The sequence below is a fragment of the Stegostoma tigrinum genome, chromosome 33 (assembly GCF_030684315.1).
Source record: "Stegostoma tigrinum isolate sSteTig4 chromosome 33, sSteTig4.hap1, whole genome shotgun sequence".
NCBI classification, from domain to species: domain Eukaryota; kingdom Metazoa; phylum Chordata; class Chondrichthyes; order Orectolobiformes; family Stegostomatidae; genus Stegostoma; species Stegostoma tigrinum.
Window position 1 is genome coordinate 36,116,501 of NC_081386.1, and position 14,472 is coordinate 36,130,972.

The following is a 14,472-nucleotide window of genomic DNA, read 5'->3' on the forward strand; positions in this document are numbered from 1 at the left end:
CATCACTGTTTATTTTTGGAAAACAGGATTTTCTCAGGGAAAAATAATCTAAATCTCTATCTTGAAAGAGTGATCTCTTATTTTTAAAAGCACCTCCCTTAACTTTAGTCTTCCCTAAAAAAGAGGAAACATCCTCCTGGTATTCATCTCATTCAGGTTCTCCAGGATCTTTTTTGTTCCAATAAAGGTCAACTCTCTCTTCGTAACTCTTATTGGGCACAGGCCCAAGCTGCTTAACCTGGTTTCACAAGATAAGTCCTTCTTCCCTGTTACAACTTAAGTGATCTGTTGCTGAACTGCTTCAATTGCAATTTTATTCTTCCCAATTTATACCCTGCTATCAAGCTAATGCAATCACATCTGTAATAGCAGTGTAACCAAATTCTGCGCTGATGGACTCAGACTTATTGACAGTCCCTAGATATCCATCCTACCAACATGCAATATAACGGCTCCATTTAACACACACTCTCCTTGTGGTTCATTACTTGGAAACCAGTGATTTTACAGTCATTGAAGAGATAGCCAGTATTAGGCAGAAAATACATTTCATTTTTAAAACAGCACATGCGGTCGCCCCATCGATTATCTTCAGTACAGTTTTGAGGTTATTTTGCATCTCCTTCCCTACAATACAACACCCCATTATAATGCAATCTATAAATAGCCAAATCAGAGCAAGGGGCTGAAGGGTCGCCCACTAAGCTCTAAAATTAATTAATGCAAATTGAACATGAAAGGGGGAAATGTGGTTTCAAGGTCTTGATAAGGTCCTCTCACTCAGAATTTAAAAATAATTATTTTTAAAAAGACTGAGTGCCATGACACGGAGATGAATAATCAGCTGATTATTTCCAGAAGGTTCTTCACTCCTCTCCCATACTGAATGACTGGATGATTGATTTATTGTCACTTGCATTTTACAGGAATACAACAAAATACAGTGAAAAGCTTCAACAGTCACCACAATCCAGCGGCATTTTGAATAGTTTAAGAATAAAAAGGACAAAATATACAACCGAAAGAATGACCTGAGCCAGCTCACGAATGACACCTGCACTGCTGCCTATGCAAGACCCAACATAGGAGTCGCCATTCCTTAGGTGCCATCTCTTTGCCTCTGGGCCCACCTCCTTGACACCGCTGCTGATGCTAATTCTGGGTCCCATGTGAAATCTATACTCCATTGCCACGAGCACCCAGCTCCAAGCATACTACTGCCTCAGCTGCCACCTTGCCAATGCCAGGACTCTCGCTCTGGGCCCACTGCAACTGGGAGTCCCTGGCTCCACAACCAGACCAACGGTGACTCGCCAAGAGTCCCCCTCTGGTCACCCTCCTCTGAGATGCTGCCTTGCTAGCGCTGCCATCCCAAAATGTCTGCTGCCACCTGCAACCAGTGGAGGAGCTTTGCTGCCACTACCAGCTTCGAAAACCAGGAGGACATGCTTGTTTCTGCTCCAGGCACCATGAGGAGTTGCGTCCGCTGCTACCTCCGAGTGCTGAGAGGCGCTGCCACTCTGATTTCGCTGATTAACCTGCCAGAGATTCCAAACAAAAACAAAGGGAAAAAAGCAGAGAAAAAACAGGGATGGAAGAGCCAGCACACAGCCCTGCCACTCAAAGATCCTGGAGATCTCTAGCAACAGTCACACTAGAGACAGAAACAAATTGGTGCCACATCCTCATTTCTTCTGTACAACAGAAACATTTTGTGTGCAACAATTGAGGGCAGGAGTGGTACAAATAGGTCATGGCAAACTCAAATGGAAACAAGATACAACACAAATGTAACAGATAAATCAGCAGAGAGACTGAAAAAGGAGCCAAAGGTAACAAAAGAAACAACTTGCAAGGAACAAATCAAAGTGTGCAATGCAATGAACTTATAACGGGTAAGAACATTACACAGAATTACATCAATGGTCTAAGCGAAAGACTTAGAAATTAAAATTTGACACGAAGCTGGATTGCACTCAACTACTGTAATCTCAGTTTTTAAAAAATCTATTGGCCAAGTTAATAAATCCTCATCAGTGCAGCTGTTAGAAACAAGGGTCCTCATTGAGCTTTTAAGAATGCGTTTAAAGGAACCCCCACTGCAGGCCTAATGCATGATCAGGATCACTTGTACCCTTTGTATTGCATTGAAAACTAATCTAGCCATCAGAAGCATGAGTGCTGCTTATGGATTTGCAATTCCCATAGCTGGGATCAATCACCCCATCCCGAGGAAAGACAGTAACATCCCCGTGTTCACAATCAGCAGCCAAAACCTACTAAACTATAGAAAAGTAAGCAACCTACCCGTGAGAAGCCTGCAGCAATCAGTGGCATCACGGAAATCTCCTTATGATCCCCTTGTCTAAGGCACAACAATGCATTTGCAAAATTAATAATGGCTAATCATGACAATCTGCTTTAAAATGCAAAGCTATGAGGATTGGTAGATTGTTACAACTCAATTAAAAGCAAATAACTTCTCTTGTAATACATTAGATCTTTATTTAGTCACAATAGCTACATCCTGTATTTACATAGATTCTTTCACATCCTAGGGACTTCACAGCATTTCAGCAATGAAGTGGTTTTTGAGAAGTGTTTTTGGTTTAATTTAGGTCAATTATGTCACTAATCTGCATATAAACAGCATTGACAAAAATATGCTGATATTGCAATCCATTTAAAATAATGGCTATTTACCATTTGCATTTCTGATGACTGATGGAAGAAAGTGCACTGGGATTCAAGCTGCAAAATTCACAAGCTGTGCCAAAAGTGGACATGTTTTATTTAATCACAAAAATTAGTTATGCTTTAATACTGTCATCTAGAAAATGAGTGACTTAGACCAAGTCTTTCTTGATAAACTCAAAAGTAATACATTCATGAAATCCCAAAAACACATTCGTAGAGATTAGAGGATACAACATTACTCTGAGATGGATTATCACTCAGGATAAAATTAGCAAAAAGGCAACATCTACGTAGGTCAAGGGTTCAAGTGCAGAAGATAGAATGGGCTGATTTCTCTCAGCTCCTTTGATTGCCTGTCAATGACATCCAATTGCTATCGTTCACAGGGAAAAGGAAGATGTTCAGACAGGAAACAGAGACCCTGATATCTGAATCTTGCAGAATTCCCAAACACTTCTTTGGGAGAGAGATCAAGTCCCTGTCCTTGCAAATCACTTTAGTGTATTCCAAAAGCAGCAACTTGGTCCAAAAGTTGTTGTTATACAATGGACAACAGAGCTTTCAGGATTTTCCCCAAGTTCAGTAAACAAAGTAACAAAACTCATTTATCTCTCTCTTTAAAGGTTTGGTTTGAATTTTCAAAAGTCAACTGACTTTTGCTGACAGAGGCAACCCCCAGTTCTCTTCGGCCTTGTGAGCTCAAAATCTTTCATTTCCCAAAAATGCATTTCATGCATATACACTCAAATCTACTTCTGCACAAACTTTAGAATTATTTCCCCTATTTCATTTACTTAATTTCTCTTCCTTCCTGAAATACCTTGCTTCACAGATCTCTATTAAAACACACCTATCACAAGACACTTCCTTAGAATTAAGCAAACAGCTCTCCAATCCTATTTCTTTGCCCCTTAATTGACACTGCCACCCCATCTTTTTCTGCTTCCTTAGCATTCCTGAACACCTTGAACTGGAATATTTATTGCCTGGTTCTAACCTCCTTTAAGGGAAGTTTCTTTTATGGTAGTATTGTTCCACTCCCGCTTAACTATCTGTTTGCATTTTACCAACTCTATTCATCATGCTTTCATCATTTCCCTACAGACACTGTGAACTTAATTTCAACTTTATTACATTTTTCACTAATCTAATTTCAAGTAAAACCTATTTCTTACTCTGGTGTTAAAGGTCTTCCCAATTCTTCGTGCATCTTTTATCCTGTATCTCAAATACCTCTCATTAATTAAATATTCCCCCAAGAGCACTGTGTCTGGTGTCTCGAGTTGTGAAAACTGGCAATATCTAATTAACATCCTTGTCATTTCCTTACTCCCCAGTAATTTCTCATGCTTCTACACCCAAAAGACTTCTTTTCACTATGGTTGATATTTTCCTTTTAGTGTACAAATACTCGTTAAAAGTATTGTAAACAGCCTTCACACTACTTGCTCGGGTTACCTTTATATTCTAACTTCTCTATCTATATCTTGGCAATGTTTTGCTATTCTTTTAAAGCTCCTCCAATGCCCAAGCTTACTACCCCAATTGACAACATTGCATTCTTGCTCTGTTAACACAATACCATCTTCAAATTCTCTAGCAGTAGGTGAACTGCTTTTCCAATTAAGCTTTTATTCATCAAGGAAATGCTTATTTGTTGAGAATTATGAATTATATGAAATGTTTTGCATTGATTATCCACCATCATAATTTTAAAGCCAATTAACCAAATGCCTCAACCAACCTGATTTGCATATTCATCAAAAGGTTTTATTCAAAATAAAAGACCCCAGTTTTGGATACAGCTTTGAATTCTGAAATTTGATTATATTAAAATCACCGCGCCCCAGGTTCTTTTACTTTAAAAGAATACTACCTGCAAAATCACTTAAGTCTATATAAAATATCCAATCCCTAAGTTTACTCTAGACATTGCTATGGAAACATTTTATATTTAGCATTGATTTGAAGACTTAAAGTTTCAAGGATTATGTTAAAATTGTTTCACATCAAATTTTGTGGAAATGACCAGGTGAAAAATAGTCACTGAAACCTCATTCTGGATGATGGAGATTTTATTTAAACGAGGCTTCCTGCAAATTGAATGGCAGGTGGTGACAACTTACTTTGTAGACCCTGCTGGGGCTTGTTTTGAACAGCGATTAGCTTGGAGATCTTGTTTTATTTGGATCAGTTGCTAAGAACAAGCTGTCTAGCTGATCTATTTCTGAAAAGAAAACCCTCAACATCCTTTCAGGATGAAACCTTTGGACATTTTGAGAGAATGCTTAAAAGAAAACCTTTAGACTTTATTTCCTCAGTAAGCTGTGTCTGCATGACTTCGTGCAAGTTTAGTGATTTGGCCGTACATGGCAAAACATCAGATCAATAGGCTGAGGAACATTCTACACTTTATCCTCTGGCTTTCAAGTATAACCCACAGCCAGATTTTTTCCCCCTCCCCCATTTCAAAAAACAAAACTTCTGCATAGAAATCTGTACATTTTTAAACTCTTTTCTTGAAGTGTGCATGTATTTGCATATGATTTGCAGACATTTACAAGGATAAACATTTATTCTTCTATATTGCTGACTGTGTATGCTAACCATCTGCATCATCAGTAATGAAGTTTTGTTTTGGTAACACAAAATTGTGTTTAAGAAACCCAATTAATTGATTTTTTTGTTCAAACCTGGTATAGATAAGGTATTTTAATTGGTCATCTTGGTAACTGGAAGGAGGATTTTTTTATTTCAGGTTGTGATTTGTGGAGTATTGGGATTGTGATCCTCCAACCTCTGCCAGAGCAATATACTTTACTCTACAAAACAGGCCTGAATACATTCCATGATAATAAAACGTGAGGCTGGATGAACACAGCAGGCCAAGCTTGGCCTGCTGTGTTCATCCAGCCTCACATTTTATTACCTTGGAATTCTCCAGCATCTGCAGTTCCCATTATCTCTGAATACGTTCCATGAACTTGCTTTCAAAGTTATTTTTGCCAGTTTGATCTGCGAAGCTTGCATGAAGATTAGAATTGCCCAGGACTATTACATTACCCTCTGTTACATGCTCTTTTAATTTTCTAGTTTATACTTTGTCCAGCAATGTTGTTACTGATAGATTTGTATACTAAGGTTTGATAGTGATATTCAAATTCAGAAGTGGTTTGATAATGAGAGTCAGGAGAAGGGGAGGGGGGTGTCGAAAAACAAAAACTGCAGGACTGAGAAGCAGTAGGTGTATGTAACTAAACAAAAACAAAACAAAAAACCAGCAACTGAATAACGGGTTAAACTGCTATCTCCAAAACTGTACTGTTCTAACATTCTATGTATTAGGGAGCATTAAGACTTTATACCACTCCTTGGTTACGAAGTCTGAACCAGTTACTTTAATGAAGGATAGCTTTCTTTCAGCTCCTTTTCAAAAGTTAAAATACTTACGGTCGTTTTGCAACAGCAACAATGACAGCATTTTCCGACGATTTTGTTGCTCTGATGGATCTACAAGCAATGGGCACAATTACATCATATACAATGGAGAGTGTACAGATGAACAGAATCACAGATGCACTGGACCACAGAAGTGGATGTCCAGTCATTAATAGAAGTAATTAAATGATTACTTGATTAAGGGAACTTAAATAATGCAGAAAACATCTGAAAACCTTTCATATCAAGCGCATCAACCTCTTTCCATGACTCTCACATCTCTCAGACGTGCATGAATGTGCGCGCGCACACACACACACACCCCCAGAAAAGGTTATGAAAAGATGAACCAGTATTACACATCTGTATTCCTACAGATAAAAGTTTCAGTTTTGGGAAACACTTCATTCTAACAACAGAGCAAAATGTGCTAAGCAGCATCACAAGCTTTAAATAAAGAAATATCAGAAGTGAATTTAAATTTTAAAATTTAAAACAGAAGTATTTTCAAGCTATAACATTCTGGTGTTTGGAATTCAACAACTTATTCAAAACCAGAATCGAACAGCTTTGAATTACTGGCAACAGGAATGATCCTGCATAAAGTGCTGAGTTCATGAACGATGAGCAATATCATGCATACAGTTTCTAAGTATTTGTCACGTAAGAGTGAGACAGTCACAGCCCATCAACAATCTCATTAAATATAGAGACAAATATTCTAGAAAGACATTCTGTTTCTCTCTTGGAGAGGAGGCAGATTAATCACTACATTAGAGATTTAAAGTCAATTCACCAAGTGCAATTATCCAAAGTATTAAATGGTCTTCTGTCTTTTCAATTCCGAGAGGACTGATGCACATATTCAACATTTGTTAACTTTCCCTTCACCTGCTGCATTATTTAAAGAACAGATTTCTCAAAGAGATGAAATTATTTCTATAGCTGCCTGTTGACATGTGTGACACTAAAAACAAATACTCATGAGGAAAGTGCTCAGCAGGATACCAAAGTCAGAAACAGAAAATACTGGAAGTACTCACAGGTGGAGAGAGAAAAACTTAACTTTCAGTCTGATGATCTTTCATTAGAATGTGAATATTTTCAGCATTTTTATTGCCATTTCAAATTTCCATCACCACATTACTTTGCTTTAGTAGTTGAACAAGAATCTGATAACTGGCATCACCATCATGAAACTTATTGGGCATAGTAATGAATCAATTGGAACAGTGCAGCAACTCACCGACACAGTGCCTCTGCATCAAAATATGTGGAATGTCTATTATCTATGATGACGATCTCGTGATCCTTGTCTAAGAAACATTCCAGTGCAGCCTCTGGTGTCTGTGCCACATTGCACTTGTACCCTGCCCTGTCACATGCCCACCAGAATCCAGCACTCTGGCTATCTTCCTTGGCAAACACGAGAAGTACCTGCGGAAGAGAAAATAATTCACAATGAAGCATTTTAACTGATCTGAGGTGAATGACAATTCCAAAATTGGAGAGTAGAGTGGATGTTGCAAATATTTCAAATTTAAAATAAAAACAGAAGAAAAGAAACTTTAAATGGCACAAATTTATACTGAGTTGTCAAATTACCGCTTTAAAAATTTCATATTTTTCTGGCAACTCAAAAACAACTTGCACTCTGGTCTTCTAACAGCTAGGTCCAGTGAAGGAGCTAATATACTGTTCCCATCCTGGGTCCTGCTCACCTCATTGAGATCAACACAGCTCCAAGAACAGCAGAATGGAATGGCACAAGTGGTTTAATTGTATTTCATAATACGCAGTGATACTTTCCAGTTAATTATACATAGCACCAATGATCAGTTTTACATTATTACTTTAAAATTAGTTGCAAGTGTCATTTGGCTGTATTTACATGGCGCTTTCACTTAAGTTTCCATGTTCAAAGCCTAATCAAAGCAAAACGTCTCTGGCTCACTTCAGCACAAATGAGACAAATAACAGACCATTATCAGGAATGTAACTTGGCAGAGTTTCAAAACTTTCACACATGGTTTGCATTCAAGTTAGCAATTCATCTTTTTACCTAAAATAAAACTATAACTTGACCAAAATGTTGAAGCAACCTAACTAGATAAACTGGCCATGTGAATATAAGTTGTCATCCTTGTAAGGTGATCTGATCTTAAATACCTGTACAACAGCCATGTAAAGCCAGATCCTACAAAACTAAACTAATCAGTAACACTTCTGTTCAGTTCAAATACTGTTTAATCCACAGATAAAGCCCATATGTAAATAAGCCACTACCCATTTATTTAATCAGGACAACAGCAAATATTTCATGCAAAATAAGCTCAACTTGCTAAAGCCGAGCTGCTAAGTACGAGCCAGACGTAGCAGCTTTCAGTTGTTGCATGTTCTAAGAAGATGGAGACAGTTAGATTCAATTGCTGAATGAATGGGGCACTCTGGCCTTCAGTTTCATGCATAACACTGTTCACAATGTTGAACACTTAACCATACTTACAGCAGGAAGAAATGTATGGTCAAGATCATTAAACCTATAGTGGGGACAGCTGAGTTATTACACCAGACATCAAAGTGAAGTACACCCAGATCAATTCATTACATTTCCCCAGTGACAAACAAACTACAGTCATTTTACTACAATGTTTATAAAATTAGAGGGACTAAGAATCTGAAATCCTGGTCACATACTCATGGTGAACTTCAGGCAGATTCCTTCAATGGAATGCAAACAAGAGAGAGAGAGTACCAAACTTTAGAGCATTGGAGGTGACTAATTTTGACAACCTCTGTCTGCTCAATACAAAGCTTGAGTGCAGGAAGGCTGACCCTCTGCACATTTCAGCCATGCTGGCAGGATGGGGCAGGGGGTGGAGTGGGTTTGCTTCAGAGATCCAGGCCCCTCCCTAACTCAATGGCCCCAGCCAGACTTTATGAACTCTTTCTTATCACAGTGACCTTGGATGGCACATACCGCTCCAAGGATATCAACACTGGACTATCTGACTCCCTGCAATAGCCAAGGGGTCACAGACAAACAGCTACATCTTCTCTGATCACACAGAACCTACCATGCGTTAATACTTTAACCCATAAAAGGATGAACACACAATTCCCTAGCATTCATTACTAATTTACCTGTTGCTAATATGTGCATAATTACATGGTTTTGGTTTCCACATGCGAGCAGGATATACTTGCCCTCGATAGAGTTTATCAAAAGTCTATTTGACTTGTCACTGGGACGAAAGTGCTGTCCTATGAGAAGAGATTGATGTAGAATCAGTCTGTACTCTTGACAGTTTTGGAGAATATGGGGTGGTCTCATTGTAACATGAAAGATGGCAAAAGGCTTGACGAGGTAGAAACTGGGAGATCATTTCATCCAACCCCGCTGCTGGAGAATCTGAAACTCTATCCCCACGTCTCATGATGAACAGTCAACCATTACTTAGGAGATGAGAAATTTCTTGTTCAGATTTTTTTCTTAGAAATTAGCTTCCTCAGAAGTGTATGGATCCTGAAGTCAAAATCAAGAGTGTTTTGGATTCTAAGGGAATCAGGATATTTTTGTGTCACACAGGCAATGATTACATTAACAAAACAATTGAATCTGACTCTCAAAGATTCAATAACATTACTATTGCTGAATTCCCCACTTGCATCACCCCAAGGGTCAGCACTGACCAGAAACTGAACAGGAGTAGATACTTGCTAAATCATCTACTCAGAAATGTTATGACAACCCTTTGCAGCATGTGAGGGGTGAACCCAGGTCACCTGGCTCAGCAGCAGGGTTACTCCTGTTGTACTGGGCATATGAAATGCTGGCTTCAAAAGCCGATGAGAAGTTGGGAATCCTGCAGCTAGTAACTTACATCCCAACTTCCTAAAACCAGTCCACCACCAAGGTGAGAGTCAGGAGCGAGATGGAATACTGTCCTCTTGCAAGAAGCTCACTTGATGGGCACTAGCCAACACATTAAACATTCACTTCCTCCACGACTAGCACACAACTGCTACACAGTACTATATGCAAGATGATTAGTAGTTACTTGTTAAGGCTCTTTCAACTGCACCTTCCAAACCGGCAATCGCTTGGAGGAGAACGTGCAGATAGCAGTATTCACTCCAAGGCCCACATCATCCTGACTTCAAGCTATACACCTGTTTTCACACTGGACCATATTTCAAAGGTGGAAACTCATCGTTTCAAAAGTAATCGGGGAAGCAATTCATTCCAGGATTGCCAGTCACACCCACTTCACACTAACAATTATAAAAAGGTAAATCCTAACCCTATTAGATTTATACAAATAGGACAAATATAAAAGATAATCCTGATGAGAATGAAGGTATTGGTATTGTTGGTATTGTCGATGTTACATTATTCTTCTTTGCAATTAAGATGTTGGAACCATCTGTATTTTTAAATTTTATAATACTTAATGTAGCCAATTTTTAGCTGCACTCCCATTTTCACTATTCCTCAGAAACCTTTAGGTCTTATTTTTATTCTCCTGAGGTGCCAGCTAAAGCAAATGGAGCTGAACTTCCAATTCCTCAAAGACAATTATTTCTGGATCTCTTGGGCAAAATCCCCAGAGTGAGCTCCAGAAATGTCCAAGTTCAGTGGGATCTCTCACTACCTGGACACAAATACCTGCAAATAAGTTATGCAGAAAACAGCAACATGTACTGTCTCTAACACAAATATCCTGCTTTCTAATCCCTGCACTTTCAAATGGAAGCTCAAATCAATCTCAAACTTGCAGAGGCTCTGCATTAAAGTCAAAAACTAAGTCACTTTGTCCAGCTGATATTAATGCAAGAGGAAACGGCTCACACAAAATCTCAAATCAAAAATAAAATAAATCTTCCACTTTTTAACCTCAACTGATTTTAGTTGGAGTGCATTGACCACAACAACCAACATGTACTATCCATGCAGAGAAGACAAGACGACGTTACAGGATGCTGTTTATGGACACCATGCAATAATTGCTTATATCAAATCACTCTGGATTATTGAATAATTAAATAAACTTGCAATCAGCATTACTGTACTTTCTAACCCATAATATTTCAGGCTACTTTGTTCTAAACAAAGCTCAGGGGTTGAGTCAGATTTGAACTTCAGAAGCATATTCCTCTGCACTGTTCATACCTGAATGGGATCCTGGTGGATCTTCATTGGTCCAAACTGAACCTCAGTCACCCCTCCCTGCAAAGAAAACAAACTAAAATTACAAACATACTCATTTTATATACAGTTGCACATTTACAACAGATGTGTAGTGATTATAATAAGGTCAGCCAGGAAGACCTCATCAAATGGGAGTTCCTTAATTGGGGCTGTTAATCTGGCCCAATCAGGAAGCCCTGGCTGATGGATTATAAACAGGAGTGTTAGTTGTGAGTTTGCTCGCTGAGCTGGAAGGTTTGTTTTCAGACGTTTCGTCACCATTCTAGGTAACATCATCAGTGAGCCTCCGGTGAAGCGCTGGTGTTATATCCCGCTTTGTATGTATCTGTTTAGGTTTCCTTGGGTTGGTGATGTCAATTCCTGCGTTGACATCACCAACCCAAGGAAACCCAAACAGATAAATAGAAAGCGGGACATAACACCAGCACTTCACCAGAGGCTCACTGATGATGTTACCTAGAATGGTGACGAAACGTCTGAAAACGAACCTTCCAGCTCAGCGAGCAAACTCACACCCAGAACATCAGCCTGAGCTACAAATCTTCTCAAAACTCGCTAGGAGTGTTAGAGATTCCGTTCAGTCTGAGGGCTGGCTCAGGGGAAGCTGGATCAGCATCAAGAACATGTAAATAAAGGATGACTTGGTGATGGCAGACCAGCCTCTGTAGAATTCTCAGGATGCTGGCCTTTAATCTTTCCATGTGGCAACCAGACATAAAATCTAGGCAAGAGAGAGTGATCAAGTTGCTTTTGGAAAGCTTAGGTTAAAAATATTCCAGATCTTTTACAGCTGAAATGGGTACTGTTCCATTAAATGAGGTGCCCAAGGAAGTCGGCTCAGCCCCAGGCATGGAGTGCAGCATCTTAGCCCTACTTAAATTCCACCCACAGCTGGACAAGAACACATTCATTTTGAATCTACGTTGCTCACATCCGTTCCTCCAAGGGGAGGGGAGGGGTTGGAATTTGCTCAGAGAAAAGCTTGGTGGGATCTAGTACACTGATCAGTCCAAAATGGAAGCACACAAATTCAAATCAAAATCAAATCGATAAATTACAACATCTCCTTTGCCCACATAAATGTGCTCACACCATGATCATGGAGTGCACAAAGCTACAGCAGAAATGTACAGAACTGCATCAAAATACTCAACTGCAAACACTTGGTTAAAATGCATACTCAAACATAAATTAAGACAGCTGCAAAAAACATAGGCTTACACAAAGACTGAATTATAAATACTTTGTTTTTGAAAATAGTCTGAACAGATTTATTTTGATCTTTAAAATGAAAGCCAGTCCTTGTCAGTGACCATTGAAAGTTCCTGAAGCAAAATATTTCAGATACTGGAAATCAAAAAAAATGAAATGAAAAATGCTGAAAACACTTTACAGATGCTGTCCGACCTGGTGAGAGAGAAACAGAGTTAATATTATAAGTTTACACCCTCTCCTTTAATGAAGAGTCAGTCACAGGCCTGAAGTATCTTTTTCCCTTTGTGGATGTGAAACCTGGATATTTCCAACATTTTTTTTTAAAGTAGAGGATTACAGACTAACTTTCATCCACACCATCAAAAAGGGGACTCAGTCAATTTTTATATAATTCAAACTTACTCAAACTGAATTAAATTCAGATTGAAGCCACATGCTCCACAGAAACTAGACAGTGTTATCATTATCCATTTCATCATGCCTGTATTCCCTGAATGTATCTTCTGACTGCTTTGAGTCACTGTCTTTGGAAAAACCACGAAGTTACTAGCCTGGTTATGTCTTAACATGGGTCTGCAACATGACATCATGACACCATGACACTAACAAGGATAGGTTAAAGAAGGTTACAGTGAGGATTAAAGAGAAATCATCTGAAGGCCTGACTGGGCATAGGTGTTTTCTAGATGTTGAGCCTGACAACACCATCCTGGAGTAAGAACTCCAGAACAACGGTGCATACTGGAAGTTTAGGGAGAAGGTACAAGAAATAATCACGTTGGGTGGACAGCAAGGAGGAGTTCATGAGACACAGGGGACCGACGCAGTTTGGCAAAGATGGGGGTGATAGTTGCTCAGGCCTTTGTCTCTTGGGCATATCAGTGTTGCATTAGCTGAGGCTGAGGACAGTTTGAGATAGTAACCATTTGAAAAAAAATGGTTAGGGATGGAATGCTTCAAGGTTCTAGCAGTACAGGGGAGTGGAAAGTACTAGGCCAGGAAGGGCAATGGCCTAGTGGTATTATTGCTAGACTATTAATCTAGAAACCCAGGTAATGTCCTGGGGACTGGGTTCAGATCTCACTGTGGCAGATGGTGAGGTCTGAATTCAATAAAAGTCTGGAATTAGTGTCTACTGACACCCATGAAGCCATTGACAAAATGTTTTCCTGGCCAAACCGACTCACTAATACCTTTTAAGGGAAGGAAACTGCCATCCTCACCTGGTCTGGCCTACATCACTCCAGACTGACAGCGATGTGCTTGACTCTTAACAGCCTTTTGGGGAATTAGGGATAGACAGTGAATGCTGGTCTAGCCAGCAATGCCCACAAGCTGAGAGTGAATGATTAAAAAAACCACTGCAGCTGACCTCAGGCGGACCTCATGCTGCTTGCTGGTACACAACTGAAAGCAAGAGTTGGCTGAGCAGTCAGAGAGAATTGGCACAATAGTTTACAGCTAGCACCAGACTAGAATGGTTAAGAGATGGGGAGAGGGGGCAACCTAGGCTGTGGTAGTGTAGGAACTTCACACGGCTTTGCTACATTAAATAAGTGATGAACCAACCCAAACTAACCAGTTCAAATGACATTTTAAAACATTGCTGGACAGCCAGCAGAGCATCACTCAATGACATAGCTGTGCACCAAGGTTATTAACCTTTAGTGTTAAACTGCAACACAGCCCTGACCCCCACTGAGTTTGCTCAGCCTGCATTTGTTTAAATTCAAATTCCTAGCTGCTAGGGGACTGGCACAGGCCCAGCTGCAATCACTTCATGCAAGAGAGACAGATATTTCCACCATCGCCACCAAAACAGGATGTTCAGCGCAATTATCAAGTTATTGGCCTAAGTACAGACAGAATCACAGGCTCTCTACTAATGCTTAGATTCAGCAAATTCAAAG

General features: G+C 39.5%; 1 protein-coding gene across 3 annotated transcripts in view; it reads right to left on the bottom strand.

Annotated features, from left to right (window-relative positions):
* pde8a (phosphodiesterase 8A) overlaps nt 1-14,472 on the bottom strand; it is a 131,269-nt gene that overhangs the window by 59,978 nt on the left and 56,819 nt on the right. For all 3 annotated transcript variants that reach the window (XM_059639175.1, XM_059639177.1, XM_059639176.1), the window contains exons 2-5: nt 11,309-11,365; nt 7,382-7,572; nt 6,148-6,207; nt 2,308-2,365 (exon numbers count right to left, since the gene is read on the bottom strand). In XM_059639175.1, coding sequence (XP_059495158.1) covers nt 2,308-2,365; nt 6,148-6,207; nt 7,382-7,572; nt 11,309-11,365 — 366 coding nt within the window. The remainder of the gene's footprint in view (nt 1-2,307; nt 2,366-6,147; nt 6,208-7,381; nt 7,573-11,308; nt 11,366-14,472) is intronic.